Here is a 16,445-nt window from a genome sequence, read left to right as displayed (position 1 = left end):
TCCTATAAAAAATTTTTCTGGTCTAGATCCCTGCATTTTGAATGAATGGTGCCCATCCAGACTTTGCAAATTATATCAAATTATATTAAATCTGCTTGGTGAATGCATAACGTCTCTGAAATAGAATTCCAGTTGCAAGTTCTCACATTTTGGGCCATTATTGAACAGGAGGTGCACTTTTGCATTTAGGTATTTGGGGTTTGCAGTTGGGAGGTCATATCCCCCAAAAATCCCTTACATACTGTTGAATCTAAGGTATCATGAAAGAATCTGGGCTACAGCAACTCGGTAGTTAGTGGGAAGAGACTCCCAGAGCCATCTCTTAGAGCAGTACTTTCAGGGTATTAAGGTACATTTTAAATGCTAACAGAACGATTGTTACCCCAGAAAAATGTATTTTAAGACTCTTAGATTTACAAAGATCTGGGGTTAAGAAGGGTCCCGCATGAATGATGAACCTAAAAAAGCAAGTTTACCTCATCAAGTCATCAAACACATGAAATAAAGAGCACCGATATTAAAGCCTCTCTGTGCTCTGGAATCCACCTTTTATGGATCCACTGGAGAGTGCATGAGGCTCGTTCATCTTTGCGTCTAATTGAATTCACCTGTGTTGACCTCTTCTCTCCTCCACAGCTGCCATTTCCAAGCGATGCTGATTCTCCTCTGGGAAGGATAAGCAGGTGCTGCCTCTTTCAATGCAGGCTGAGCTAAGGGGTGTCTTTCCACATGCTGTGAGCTTTTGACCGATTCCATGGCCACCGCCGCTAGGAGATTGAGGTTGTATTGAGCACCTGGTCTGATTTCTGGTCAATCTTTTCATTCGGATGGAAAAGTATTGTGGATTAGCTGGTGCTGTGTGTGGACTTTTATTCTTCTTGTACATCTTAGCAGGGTGGAGAAACAGAATTTTCTGTTCTCTTTACAAATCTGTTAAGCACCAAACCAAAACTATACACTCATTTTCTCAATGTGAGATGGAGAAGAACGGTGAATAAAAGAACACGAATGGGCGATAGAGACTGGAACATGCAAGGAGAACTAACAAGAACAAATAAAGCAGGGGAAAGGGGAAGCAAGAAGGAAAAAACTGGAGTTAGAGGAAAATATTTAAGCAAGAAGAAGAAAAGGGCATCACTATTAAGAAAAAAGGGGGGTTAGAGTCAGGAACTGGACAAAGAAACAAGAAGTTACAAAAAAGGAAGGCCTCTTGAACAAGGGAGTTAGGCAAGATGCAGAAAGGAAAACCAAGTATAGGAACAATGGGGAGAAAGGAAGAGCAAGAACAAAATGAAAAATAACTAAAGGAAAGCATAGTAGTAAGATGAGAACTCAGATCATGTGAAACAGAACAAAGTATATGTAGCACACAGTGAGGAGGAGAGCTAGGATACAAGAAGGAAATTTGGGAGTACTGCCATAGGTATAACATTGATGCAGGGAGTAAAACTGGCAATCAGAATAAAGGCCAAATTAAGCATCAGGAAAAACCATGCAGAAGATCAAAGGGCAGACTGCCCAAGACTCAATGATAAAATTAGAAAAATTGTTTTTATTTCTCAGCTGTAAATCCATAATTAGTCCTCTTTAAGCACCATAAATAATGCTTCCTGTCTTTTTCAAAGCTTCATTATCTCCTCCACACCGTGTTCACACCCTTCAACATCAACACCTCTTCTCCAAAAAAAGGACGAGCGCTTCATTTTTCCATGTCTAATATCTTTGGCTCTTCAACGCCTGAGTGTTCACACCAGTTGACCTCTCATCTCATAGGGGACAGGCTCGTAATCCCTTCCTGAGGAATGGAAGTCTGTCCCTTCATTGTAGCTTCTCATTGGGATCTCGTGTTCATCCAGATGTGGCCCTCTTCTGTGATAAACTCCCTATTAAAAGAGAACAGTAACAAAGACATGAATTGGAAGGGTCACCTGCATGTCTTCCAAGCAATACTTGCAGGTGTCACACTTTTGGAAAGTTAGCGGATCCCCAGCATGCAGTAACACACAATACTGCGGTTTTAGATCATTATTAGATTTCATCTGTCTTGTTGTCCCATGTTCATAATGACTGATATGATTAAAAAATTTGATTGCATCACTTTACCTTGGACAAAAATTATTTGACTAATCTCAAGATTGTCTTGTACTCCATGTTTTGGCTTATTTTAATATTTATTTTTGGGCTCCATGGATTACTTTAAATATCTAAAATCTTATGAGGGCAAATACACTTGATACATACATGATGGCTTTTAGTTTCATCTAGAGTTTGAGTAAAATTTGCTGCTCCGGACTGACGAGGAGCTCCCTATGATGAAGCATGACACCCTTTTGGGTGTGTGAGAGCATTACGATCTGACCATCCGGTATCCCAGTGAACCTCTTGGTCAGGTCTTTTGATTCCCCTTTAATTAGGGATGGAACTGACCCTTAAGAGGAACTACCCCAGCGTTATGTTTTGTTGAGAAAATATGCACCATAATACTTGGACCCTACACCCAACTGGCCCAAATGTAATGATTCAATTGCATATTCTGTGAATTAATTAAAATTCAGCTTCCACTTTAGACCTTACTGAGAAGGAAGTAATCAGCTGAGATAATTTAAGCAAACAAATTGTGTGAAAAACTCTATTAAAACCATATTCCCATCTCTCAATAGTTTTGATAAACTCAAAACTATTGAGAGATGGGAATATGGTTTTAATAGAGATTGTTATGTTATTGTTATGTTAATTGTGAATTTCTAAAGTGCCCGTTCACCTGCAGGTCTCTTGGCACTAGGTTTAGAATTGGAGAGATCAACACAGGTCCAGTCTAATTGTGTGCTTGAGTAAAAAGCCAAGCCTTTAGCATTTTTCTGAAGCGCAGGTAGTCTTCTTCAAGTCTCCTGGTTATAGGCAGAGAGTTCCACAAATTCGGGCCCAGTATGGTGAACCGTGACCCGAATGTGCGTTTGCGTCTGAATCTTGGGACTGCCAGTAGATTCATATCCATGAATAGATTCATATCCATGGATCTTAGTGTGCGCTGAGGCGAGTAATTGAGGGTTCTCGAAGATATGCATTTAGGACCCATTTTGTATGGCTTTGAACAGGATACATCCTGTTTTAAACAAAGAGCGCTGCTCCACCGGGAAGCTCTTTCAGCAGCGGTCTAATATGACATTGCCTTGTTGTTAAATAATTCTCGCTGTTTGATTCTGAATCATCTGCAGACAACGTTTCTGATTTTGCGGGAGGCCGAGGTACATTGCGTTTCCGTAATCAATTTTTTAAAGAATCAAAGCGATAATGATTTGGATGCTGTCCTCTCTGCTGAAAAATCTTCTGATCTTTCGTAGTTTCCAAAGTTGGACAAAGCAAGCAGAGATAACTGAGCCAATCTGCGAGCTCATAGAGAGATCGGAATCTATTTGTATGTCCAGACTCTTAATCACAGGCTTAGGGAGAGGTGCTTCACCTAACTCCAGATACCAGTGTGCGGGAGTCCAAAGCAGGAGTTTGTTTTTGGGAATAATGGTTTTGTTTTTTTACGAATTCAGTTTTAACTCATTGCTGTTCTTCCAATTCTTGATGAATAGCATTGAGTTCCTAAGAAATTCCTCTGATTTAATTGACTCTTCCATGGTAAAAATTATCTGCATTACGTCAGCATAATTATAAATCTTAATCCCCATCTGACGGAGTCTGGATATGAGTGGGCGTATATACACATTGAAGAGAATCGGGGAAAGAGAGGAGCCTTGCGGGACTCCACAACTCATGTTTACAGTATTGGATGTGTAGGGTGAAAGCCACACCAATTGCTTGCAGCCCTCTAAAAACGATCTGAACCAACTCAAGGCAGTGCCTTTAAGACCAGCTGCAGCAATACGATCCAACAGTATTTTGTGGTTGACAGTATTGAAGGCTGCAGACAGGTCCAAGAGAATCAGGGCCTGGGTGCAGTCCACATCCGCTTGACCTTTTAGATCATTTATAACGGAGAATATGACAGATTCAGGGAGTGTGATGGGTTAAAACCTGCCTTCATGGGTGTCTAAAAAGTTGTTTTCCTCTAAGAAGGAACTAAAAGAACTGGCTACATATGTCTCCAATAATTTAGATGGAAAGGGAAGGAGAGATATAGGTCTGTAGTTTTCCAGCTTATGAGGGTCAATGCCTTGCTTTTTTTGCAATGGGGTGAACACTGGTTCTTGGAGGACTGAAGGCGCAGTACCTTTGGTAAGATGAAGGTTCAAGAGGTCAAAGATAGTGTCTGAAAAAGCCAGATAGATGGATTTTAATATGTGCAGAGGGCACACCTCCTTGGGGCAGCCTGATTTTACTTTGTTTACAAGTTTGCAAAAAAGTTTTCTATTTAGGTAAGGAAAGGTGTCAGAAAGGTAGAGTTGGAATTGCTTAGAGGGTCTTTTACACTATTAAAAACAATGGTATGTTCATGGGTAATTTCTGCATGGTGGTGCAACAGGGGTTGTACAATGGTATTTATCTTTATGCATTGAAGGTTAATTTAGGTAAACACAAGTATTCACTTACACTTATTTACACATACTCTGTTATATGTAGTTCATGAGTTTGTTCATCACTCATGGATACTTTATACCTTCCAGCTGGGAGTTGATGGAGACTCTGACTACTTTAGCATGGAAGGTACAGTGTAGAGATTTACCACATCTAAAACGGTGACGACTAGCAGGGGTTGCAGCAGTACCAAGGTATTGAATAATTTTGAATGAGTGGGACACTGTTCCATTGAGATGATACACGGGGCAGCCTCCCATACAGCTGATTCCAGTTTGAACTCCATTGTATGCAACATCTTTTGCGATGGACAGATAATTGGACCGGGTCAAGGATCCACATTTAGATTCACTGGTAATACCTGTAGGCATATTTTTCGCTTGGAACATGGCCTGTGTGTCCTCCACAAACATACAGAATGAGACCCCCTCTTTAAATAGCAGATTGGCCATCATTTGAAAAAAATTTGTGCCGAGGGGCACCCAATTTTGCATTTAAGAGTGTGAATGGTGTGGAACAAAGGAAACCATTTATGAATGCCCAATTAAGAAAGGTGTAAACCTTTACTGGACTTTGCCTTTAAATCCCACATAGGTTAATCACTTTAGAATTCGGTCAGGTTAATGGTTAATTATGTCAAAGGCTGTCACTATGTCAAGCATAACTAAAGACCCCATACCAATATCCACAACCTTCCTTCTAAGATCACTCAACACAAATAGAACTTCCCGCTCCTACACAGCCAAAATCCAGCCTGAAATAAAACAAAATCAGTGTGAAGTTGATTTTGTATTTATGGTTCATAGTGCGCTTTTTCAGAGGTGGTTTGACCACAGGGACTTCCCAGTCATTTGGCGCATGGGTTGTGGCCATTGAGAAAATAAAGAAACTGTCAGATGTTTAGGTAAAATAAGTATCAGACATTTTAGAGATATGGATAGGCATAGGTTCTGAGGTGAACTAAAGGACAACTAGCCTCGACTAGTTTCGACAGCACGGTCTCTGTGATAATTTCAAACTCTGTCGGAGTCCCTTCTGAAGAAACTTCAGAATTCAGAATGAGAAAGCACGGATAATTGTCTTATTCATGATTTAGTGTCCAATATCTGTGGCTTTTGTAAAAATGAAGATTCTCTGAATGGATTAGAACCAGCTAAGGACTGCAGACTGTGCAGCTCTAATATCGCTTTGAACAGCTCTCGTAACGTGTTAAGAGTCTTGCAAATTTACTCTGAGGGACATTCCTTCTTGACTTTTATATATGTTTTTTGTGTTTTTAGCAAAACTGATCCAGCACACAATCTATTATCTTATGAACATATACAATAGTAATCAAGGTTGATGTATCAAAGTGAAAAAATATTCAGTAGCAGAATCTTGGATCTTTTTGGAAGTTCAATCTTTATTATGGTTCTTCACAAATGTAGCCAACGCGTTTCGTCCTCCACGGACTTCTTCAGGGCAAATAGAGTGAGATCTTTCTTGTGATTGAATTTAAGTCGATTCTTCCATCCAGACAAGGGACTGTTACAATTGAAAATTCTTCTCTTTAGAAATTTGTAAAAGTAGTTTTCAGCCGGCTCCATCGCGTGGCGTCTCCCGTTATGGTTTGGTTTGAGACGCCACGCGATGGAGCCGGCTGAAAACTACTTTTACAAATTTCTATCATATCGGGCCATCTGACCTGAATGACCTTGGTTGTGAGAAAAAAAGAAAAAAAGAAGTGTGCATTACTCTTAAAGAGAAGAATTTTCAATTGTAACAGTCCCTTGTCTGGATGGAAGAATCGACTTAAATTCAATCACAAGAAAGATATCACTCTATTTGCCCTGAAGAAGTCCGTGGAGGACGAAACGCGTTGGCTACATTTGTGAAGAACCATAATAAAGATTGAACTTCCAAAAAGATCCAAGATTCTGCTACTGAATATTTTTTCACTTTGATACATCAACCTTGATTGCTATTGTATATGTACATAAGATAATAGATTGTGTGCTGGATCAGTTTTGCTAACAATTGTATGTTGGAACGATCTGTTCCTGGAGATTTAGGGGAATAGAATCTCCGATCCGGAGCACCACAAAAAGGTAACAAATTAGGCAAAATATAAGATAGGTGCAATTTCACTTACAACCCCTTTCCCCAGTTCTTTTGTTTTCAAAATGTTTTTTGTGTTTGTTTGACTTCAGCCAGTAAAATGCCTTGTGATCCATGCCATAGTCCTTCTTCAATGTGCATTTGGCTCTCTGTATTTCCAGTTTTGAAAGCTATCTGTTATTGCAAACTGGGATGGCTATTAACAAGAGTACTTGGCAGAACCTGATCCAAAGCATCAGTCACAGTCTCTCTGAAAGCCTTTAATCAAGTGAATGGGGACACACCATCAAATGAACCATGCGTCTTCCCAACAAGAAGAAAGGAGATATCATTAGGGCTGAAAGATCTAGAGAGCTTCAATTCCTATATACACTTTCACTTTAGGGGGCTTAGATGGTACATATCACTTAACTATAACTGTGAATGTATCCCTAAAAGGTCAGACAGTCGGTAAATGGTCTGTTCGTCTACTTAACCTCATCTTAAAGGATGTGAAAAAGGGGTTCAATAAGGTGGACAGCTTTTTCACTAACATATTAAAATTGCATGTATCCATGCCTTAACACCTTGGCTGCTAGGGGGTTTCCCCTCCTGTGCTGCAAAGTGGTATTTATCATTGTTCATGACAAGGTCAACTCGTCAAACGCACAGAGCAGGTAACACCCATGACGAGCTGACCTTGTAATGAGCATGGAAGGGGTTAAAGAAAACTTGGGCGCTGACTAAAGATGCGGACTCCAGCCAAGAAAACAAGTCGCTAACTACCAGGATGCTTTCTTCAAGATTTGAATTCAGCAATGACATCAATTAAAAGGTCAGTGGCTGCCATATATTCATGAAGGGGGAAGAATAAGTAAGACAAAGTGATGACCTTACAAGCCAGGTAACAAGATACTGGTAAAGACTCAATATTAAGCCCAGAGATTAACTTCTCTTGCTTAATATCAAATAACAATTACTACTAACCCGCTTATACAGCAAAAAATGTGTTCAATAGAGAAGATTTAGGAACTTCAGCGAACTAGTTCTTGAAACAGAGGACTAAAGTCCAGTATCAACCAGGTCTATTAGGCACAGACTGTCCAGCTGGAACTGAACAATAAAGATTATCTGATTTTAGTATTTGGTCCTGAGTTTACTGTATTGTCCGGTTTGGTTAGAACCACAAAGAAAGAACAAAAAGGGACAGATAGTTGAGCCAATGAGGTGCAATGTGCAATGTGGGAGGGAATTGGCCCCAGATGTGAATGCAGGAAATTAGACAGACTTCTTGGCATCTGTTAGGATTTTGTCTCTGCTAAGACTCTGTGTTTGACTTGCTTGAATTGATTAGTATGACCTGCATAACGCGACACATGCAGGTGGTGGAAGGAAAGAGTTGCACAGAGATAACTATCCCTCTCAATGTAAAAAGTCACCGTAACTGACATAGGGCGTTATTACGAGTACAGCGGTCCTTGGGACCACCGTACTCTCAGTGGCTATCCGACCACCATCACCCTGACGGTCCGACAGCCGTATTACGATGGTGGCCATGCAACTTCCACAAGACTGCTGCCTCCGCCAGGATCCCATGGCGGTGCGGAAAGGATCTTGAATACGCTGCTGGTGCTGATGCCAATACCACCTAGCATATTACGACTTGTACTTCCACCGCCCATTTCATGGCGGTGATCCCGCCATTAAAGGGGGGCAGAAATGCAGGTAAGGGTGCCGTAGCAGGACTCCCGGGTGAATATGCCTATGGGGTTGCATTTGAGAGTACACATGTTGTGCCTCCTCTATATTTGCCTTTTTGTGTACGCACTGTGTGGTATGCACGACATGGTGCATGCCACGAAGTGCACATACTTGCATCAGGCTCTACTTTGAACCTAACATACACGCTGGTGTTAGTCCATGGATAAAACTTGTGATATCAGTGGACAGGTGCACCACTTGGCAGTCTTCCTGGGATCGTCGCAGTGGTGGTCCCAGATGAAGAATGGCAAACTCGTAATAAGGCCCAGAGTCTCTTCTATTTCCCCAAGTGGCCATCCAAACTCAAGACAGATTTTAGGTGATAATCCAATTAAGTAGTCTTGTTCAACACAGTGTACATATCCATTACTTCTGTCAGTGTCATTGTTAAAGGAAATGCCATGTATCTCAGGACCCTAAATGAGCCATACAATACAATACAATACAATAAAATTCAAGTGCACGGCTGCCTCCGAAGAGGCGTCCCGGGACTGGCGGTACTGAGATGTACTGAGGGATTAGTCCAAGCCATACGCGGCCGGCTTTCCAAGTGTTACAACCATAACATCAAGTCACAGCAAGAAACTAGTCACTTTTCTCCCCTGATGTGCCTCTTTTACCTTTATGTTTTGCTAAAACAGAACCAGCCTCACCCCCATCAAAAAAACTATACATCTCAACTTTTTCATGAGACCTCTACCTTAGTCACTTTGCCTTTCACCCACTCCGGATATGCTCAAATTGCCACAGAGGGCATTTCACCCTTCTCTATTTTCTTCATAATGAAAAAGCAGAGTTGCCACTGTTCACTGTTCGTTTTTAACCCTCAGTTAAATCTCCACTGTTCCATCACTCTCACTTCCTGCAGCTTGTTCTTTATTTCTCCTTGGGTCAGGCTGGAAGAATTTCTTCTTTTTCTATGTGTGGCCTCTGTCAGGCATGATTTGCCATTTAAGTTCTTCACCGCTGACATATGGTGGCTAGACTCCGACAGGGTTACCCCTTGGTGCTGCTCTCCTGGGAGCACCTCCTCACCCCTTCAATCCCTTGCCTCCATGTCTCCAATGCCCGAGAAGCAAGTAAGGGCCATGGTTTTGCATCTGTTCAGTCCTATACTTAGGCGGTCTGTCGGTCCACGAGAGTACAGACGAGGGGTGCCCTACACCGAAGCCATTTTGTTTTCAATCCTGCATCTAGGGAGCCCACCGTCAGCTGCTGATTATGGGCAGAGTAAATCTTCCATTACTTTGGCAGCTGCTGCCCTGCCAGCTGTTCTGCCACAATCAAGGAACGAATGTCAGGGAAACAGGCTATGGGGACTGCTGGAAAGGCTCAGGAAACAAGCGGCTTACAGAGCTCAAAAGAAAGTGGCCAATCACCGCTTGGCTCCATTTCCTAAAGATATCCATTTATATTAGTTTAATGTGCCTCAACTTTAGAAAAGAATACAAAAACAAGTATCTGCTTATATATTAACTGCTTGGAATGTTAGGAAGTCCTGTGAAGCTTGAGGGAAGTTCAACCTTAGACAAGTCGAAAGCTCCTATGTCCATCTCAGATGTGAGATCTTCCATCCTATACTGGGAGCTACATACTTTATTCTCACCAACAACCAGCACATCAGCTGCCAGAATGTTTATCATATATATCCTCACCACATTGAGGAATGTGGTGACATCAGGTGACCAGGAGAGAGAGACTAACATTGTTTAATGAATTAATTCAAATATCAACAAACAGAATAGGAAGCATAAGATCAACATTAATATAATGTAGTTACGGTAATAGTAGGAATATAATTACAAATCACTTAAATTATAATGTTGATATCTCCATATTTCTTTAAAAACGAACAAATTAACAATGCTAATACTAGGACCTCACATCTTTGGCTTGTATGGGGTACGTCAAGCTCCCTTCAGACCTCTTATTTAGGTAGTATATGCTCTAGAGTGGTACTGTACTAGCTACAAGACATAAGTAATGGACAGAAGGACAGTTCTAGTTGAAGACCGATTATTGTCTGCTTATTCTTACCATGAAGTCCTCGATTGGCTGCTCTCCGCGGGCAGCATAGGTAGCCGAGCGGGGCTGTGGATAAAATCCACCCACTTCTTCGTAGATGCTGCGATCTCTCACTTCCTCATACTCGTGCAGGTCAGATGAATCCAACCACGGAGCTCGGAACCTGCTGTCTAAAACATAGAATGGTGATTGTAGTTGTGAACCTCATCTATTTGTGAGAATGACTGTCTTCATGTTATAAAGCAACTTCACCACTGCCCAAAGAAGATGCTGTGTTTCTTGAACTTCTCTAAACAAACCCCAGGTAGACTGTATGTCTACAAATCAATTTTTCATTCTCTGAAAATAATAATTTGTACTTAGATGACTATGGCACTGATTTATATGTTGACGGAAAGGATACTGCGTCACCTTTGCGACGGAGTACCCTTTCTGCCTACATAATTGTCCGCCTGCCCGATTTAAATGCAAGCATATCATTGGTGTAATAGGAGTAGAGACTACTCCATTTCTGCTGTGGTTACACCCCTCCGACGGCCAGACGTAGAGGCATTGGATGTTGATCTGTATGTCCACCCACCTAGTTTAAAAGGACGGACATAGTGGTCAGTTTTCGCTTCCCATCACCTCCAGGAAGACCCTGGCGGTAAGGGACAGTGGAGACTGCAATTTGCTTTCCTCCCCATGGGAGACAACTCAACCTTGGAGCTTTGTTTTTCAAACAAATGTTTTTACTTTGCCGTATGCCTCCGTCCAGTTTGACGGAGCTGTACCGCAAAGCTACAATATTCTGGCAGAAAACAACTTGACAGCGGTTCCTGTCAATGCATGAAAAATACAGGTATTTAAAAAATGTGGTTGTCAGGACTTCCACAAGTAATTTACTCTGTTGCCCTGGCAGATGATGGCCCAACCGCCAAATTAAAAGTTGGGCCCTATGTGTTTATTGAAACCCTCTGAATCCATGCTGAGAAGATTGGGGTTTCTTATATCTCCAAATCCAATTAAAAGAATATTTTAATAAGTAGAAGGAGCAGAATCAAGTGTTCTTGTGAGAATAGGTAACACTGCTGAAGTCAAGGCTGTGAGGTAGCTCACTGCTCACTCAATGGAGGCGGTATATACGTTGAATACGTGACAGTAAACTCTTCGGTCCCCTTTGTAATAAGCACTGTAATATTTAGTCATGCTCTAATGCATAAGGTTTACTTTTCATGAACACATCTAATCCCTCACTTATGTTTCTCAATTTTCCAGTTCATTGACCTAATATGACTGCACTTCTCCCAAATAGCATTAGATGGCGTAATTCAGATTCAAGCCGTTCTGATTTGATTGCCATCTCAATTAAATAAAATGCGGTGGGAGATGACAAGTGCAGGGGTTTAATGAGAAATCTTATTTGTGGCTTTCATAGAGGATTCTAACCACGAAAGTGTTTCGCAAGCTCGCGTCAGCGGATATTCTATTCAAAGGCATACAAGCACTGCTGGAGCACCTTGCCATCTCTGTGTCTGGAGGGGGAGGAAGTCTGGGGACCCTGCTGTGGAGGAGGAGTGCTAATAGTTACGTTTCTTCAAGTGGACCTTCTTACCTGCGATGCTTGGTGTGTCATCGGTTCCCCCCTCAGCGATCTCATAGTGAGGAAACAGCGAAGGCTTGTAGTCTCTCGCTGGGTAGTAATGAAGCCCAGCATCAGATGAGCTGTCCTAGAAATGACGAAGAAAACGCACTGAGAGAAGCTCGACAGATCAACACCCCTGATGGACTGATTGAAAATTAATGTCACAAACACAGACAGGTAACATTTGAACACTCCCAAACAGAGATAGACATATATATATATCCAAGACATAAAGACACGTAGATAAAAACACCACATGCACACACAGGTACTCAACTATGACTTACACACGTCAGTACATGACCTAGATTCATAGCCACATAGATACAGGACCATCACAAGCCATTGAAGATTTATGATCATCATAGACCTAGATAGATGATTTTCACTGTTTCAGATTAATACCTGTCTCCCAGAGGGCGTGCTTAATATTCTACTGTTGTGGTCCGAGAGATTGTTTTCGTCCTGCTCTTGTCCTCTGGGTTCCTAGTATCTTTTTTTTCTGTTACTTTCCCCATTCTTACATTTTTCTTACTTCTCACCTTGTATTTCCCTTCTCCTTCGCTTGTCTTCTTTCTTGTGACTCTTATTTAAAGTTTGGACTGCTGACCGGTCAGGGCTGTTTCTCTCCTGAGTCTTACAGTCTTTTCTTTTTTATGCACCCTCTTAGGAGAACTCAATGGTCTAGTGCCCTAACATGTGTAGAACCCCTGAAGGAGCCATATTATAGCCTTATAGCCCGCCATAGAGGGCTATACCCACTATTAAAGGCCCTCTCCAGGCGTTAAAGGCCCGAGCCGAAGGCAAGGGCCTTTAACAAGGGAGAGGGACTTTAATAGCGGTATAGCCCATCTACGAAGGGCTATAAGGCTATTAGAACATTCTGTCACTACAGCACAGAATGTTCTAACAAAAAAAACAAAGCCTTTTGGAAGCGCGAGGGGATTGGAATCCCCTCAGGTTCCCTGAAGCCTTTGTTCACAGCCAGAGCTGTGAACAAAGAAACATTGGAATGTTGGAGCTCCAGGCTTATACCAGCCATTACTGGCGCAATAGCGTCCCAGATGAGATACCCGTATCTTGTAACTAGTGGATCTCCCCGTCAAAGACATCAGAATAAATTAAGTGAATATACTCCTATTCTGATACGTTACCACAACATATACTATTAGTTCGTCGAGCCCCAAGGTCAGTATTCCTTAGGTATTTTATTGGAAATCTGTGTAGATACTGTGAATGCCATCAAACTGCCTAATCATGCCTCTCCTCACTCTCAGGGTGAATTTGTAAAGGTAAAGGGTGAGGAAGTCTACCAAAAAAGGAAAACAAGTGTTGGGAAAGTCACAAGGGCTTGGCAGTGAAAAATATTGGCTTTGCTAATGCTTATTTGTGTTAATTAGCTGCTGTGGATGTTGGGCTTCCAGGGGTACCTTCTTTAAATAGATTTGTTCAAAGATTACAAATGCATTTAAAGATTGACTGGTAGTGTGGTGGGAACAGAAAAGTAACAGGAGAAGCAAGAAAAGGTTGGTGGTGGAATGGGGCAACAAACAGGGACATTCAGCAATCAACAAAAGAGCTGGGGTAATATGAAAAATAAAATAGAGAGTGGGTGGGGGAAGTGATGGATGAGCCAGGAGTTGAGGCAGGGGTGCAATACAGAGAACAAGGATGAGCATAAATATTTGAAAGCTTCTCCATTATGTTTAAAGGATGAATGATTTTCATCATTAAAGCTGGTTGGTAGGTGAGGTACCAAGCATAATCCTCTGATGTTTTTTTATAACCTTATGGCAAAGCAGTTACTTGATTGTGTAAGGGTTGTGATATGGAGAGAGCAATAGGAGGTGAGGAATCAGCCAGACGTTCAAGCAGAACATCTCAGTCAGTCATTACAAGAACACCTGTATGGCTTCCTGGCAGGACATGGAGCAGGGAAGGCTTTGACTTGTTTACCTTTATTTTATGGAGGTTATTTATCTTTTTACATATTTTTTCCATGCTTAAGCAGTGACCAAAACAGGCTTAGTTACCCATTGAGGCATCTGCATTTTTAAGTAACATGATGTTTCAGGTGTAATTGGGACATCAAAGTTGAATGGGACAAATGTTCTGTTTGTTGCTTTTAAAGGGCAGCATTGATTTGTAGTGACAAGCTTAGGGTTTGCTTGGCTGAGTGGCACAGTAGTGGTGTTGGAAGAAGTCACTTAGGTACAGAGAAGCGCAGAGAAGCCAAGGATGGGTGGGATTAATTGAACGTGGGAGCAGCATACTCGAGAGAGAGCAAGCAAATACATGCACTTTAATGGAGGGGACAATGAAAAATAATCCATCATAGATATTTCTTTCCCTGGTCTCTGCTCCTACAAAAGAAAGTCATCCAGATCAAAGTTATTCAGGACACCTAACCCAGCAAATGAAACATGGAACCTTATTCCAAAGCAAAGTGATCCCAAGCAGACAGTGTTATGCTCCAAAGTGACATATTGTAAAGAAAAATAATTCAAATCTTCCACCATTCCCATGATTGCCACAAGTCACAGCAAGTTTCAGTGTCGAGGTGCTTATGTAATGATGAGGGTTTTCTACTTCATACTACTCTTTACCTACTTCTGAGTGCGTCCTCCCTCACCTCATTTGCTGGTTGATCGCACAGATAACGGATTGTTATCTTATCTTTCCTTTCTGTCCATCATTCTTTCCACCAATCCTTTTTTCCTTCTTCTCCTTTGGAGTGTATTTCCTCTCTACACCTTCTTCCCACCCTCTAGATCTCGCGATATCTCTCATTGGAATTTCCCCTCCTCCCCTATGCTGTAATTCTCCCTCAACCACTCATCACTAGGATCTGTTGTCATTGCTGGAGATTAACATTCTTATCTTTTCAGACTTCAGGGCTCTCTCTTTTTCAGTAGATCCTCCTTTACCTCGCTGAGGGTGGATTTTGTAGGTGATGCATGTCTATCTCTTCCCATCTTTTCCTCCTCTCTCATACCTCCCCTCAATGGACTTCCCTGCCCTCTCACCTCCTGGTAGCTGTAGCTGTCATAGGTAGTAGAGCTGATCTCAGAGCCGCTGTCAATTATTAGGGTTTTCTTTGCCCCAATGTTGATGAGTTCTCCATACTCATTGAGAGCGACTTTTTGAGCGCTAAAAAAAGAACACAACATAATCAGAGATTGTGACTGTAGAGACTTATTTCACTATCTGCTCGGTCAGGATGCCTGAGGGATGCTACTCCAACCCAGACTAACCCTTACATGGGGAAATGTATGAAGGACTATGGAACAACCCATTGCAGGGCATAATCCCCATTCATCTGCATTCTGCCGCACCCACGTTCCCATCATTTCCATGACCCACCCCAACCTGATCTCTTTAAATGGATTTGAGTAAGAATTTAGTTGCAGTGAGAGTCCTACACCACAGCCTGGATCCACACCCAAGGTTTCATCCTGACCGTGCTGATGGTAACACATCTAACTGTTCTGTTGCCTCATGAAATGGTGCCACCCGAACTCGGTCCCACAACTCTGTCAACCAACATCGACTCAACTGTGCCGTACCACCTAGGCCATGCAATCTATATCTCAGATAAACTGATTCTACAATACCAGCTCACTCTGCCCTATTGCTGTCTCAATCCGTCCTTCCCCTCCCTACCTCATTAAACTAACAGTATGTTTGCTCAATACAACCTTTCACATGCATCACCCAACAATGCCACTATTTTAAATAGCCCCGCCATCACAACTCTGCCATTGCTTCCACCTGCGTGTGTAGTTTTTCGATGCTGCTCCACCTAAGTGACTTACTCAAACAAAACAGGAGAAGTGTGGCTCAATGGTTAGAGCGAAAAGGGGAAACAAGGGAACCCTACTCTCAGCGGAACCAGGGCAAGTGTATATCCAAAGAACAATGGTTCCTGTGGCATACCAATTTATAGAATTTACAATGCTAAACAGCTTAAATAAGCAATATTCACTTGTAGCAGAGAAGGGTTTGGCAAGGAAAGAAGCACACATATGCAAAATTTATAAGAAAGACTTCTTATATTTCAACTCATGAAAGTGTCCATATTTACAACAGCAACACATATACAAAAAGGTTATATGTACAGGAAAGTGCAGTGCGTCCCAAGTGATTTCGTGAACAAAAACAAAACAAACACAAATAATAAATGATCTGTACAGTTTTTGCGTTATGGGTATTAACACAGGGAAATGACCAAGCAATGTGATACAATAATTGCTAACAGTGACTATATGAAATCATAAATCACTGTGCTAAAAGGGTTCCTTCCCTATAGCGTCGACGGCGTTTCGACCTGCTTGATGGAGGTCTCGTCAGGACTAAACAGTGAGGGACATCTAGGGAAAAGGTGAGAGTGATGGTTAATATGTGTGGTTGCTGTACTCTTTAGTAGTGTGTGGAC

General features: G+C 41.8%; 1 protein-coding gene across 1 annotated transcript in view; it reads right to left on the bottom strand.

Annotated features, from left to right (window-relative positions):
• Positions 1-855: 855 nt before the first annotated feature.
• Positions 856-16,445, bottom strand: part of NPHS1 (NPHS1 adhesion molecule, nephrin) — a 269,434-nt gene continuing 253,844 nt past the window's right edge. Inside the window, exons 26-29 of the mRNA XM_086929995.1 lie at positions 15,037-15,160; positions 11,981-12,095; positions 10,399-10,556; positions 856-1,883 (exon numbers count right to left, since the gene is read on the bottom strand). Coding sequence (XP_086786121.1) covers positions 1,746-1,883; positions 10,399-10,556; positions 11,981-12,095; positions 15,037-15,160 — 535 coding nt within the window. The 3' untranslated portion in view covers positions 856-1,745. The remainder of the gene's footprint in view (positions 1,884-10,398; positions 10,557-11,980; positions 12,096-15,036; positions 15,161-16,445) is intronic.

Source organism: Lissotriton vulgaris, chromosome 7 (assembly GCF_964263255.1).
Source record: "Lissotriton vulgaris chromosome 7, aLisVul1.2, whole genome shotgun sequence".
Lineage (NCBI taxonomy): Eukaryota > Metazoa > Chordata > Amphibia > Caudata > Salamandridae > Lissotriton > Lissotriton vulgaris.
This window is presented reverse-complemented; position numbering and strand designations above follow the sequence as displayed.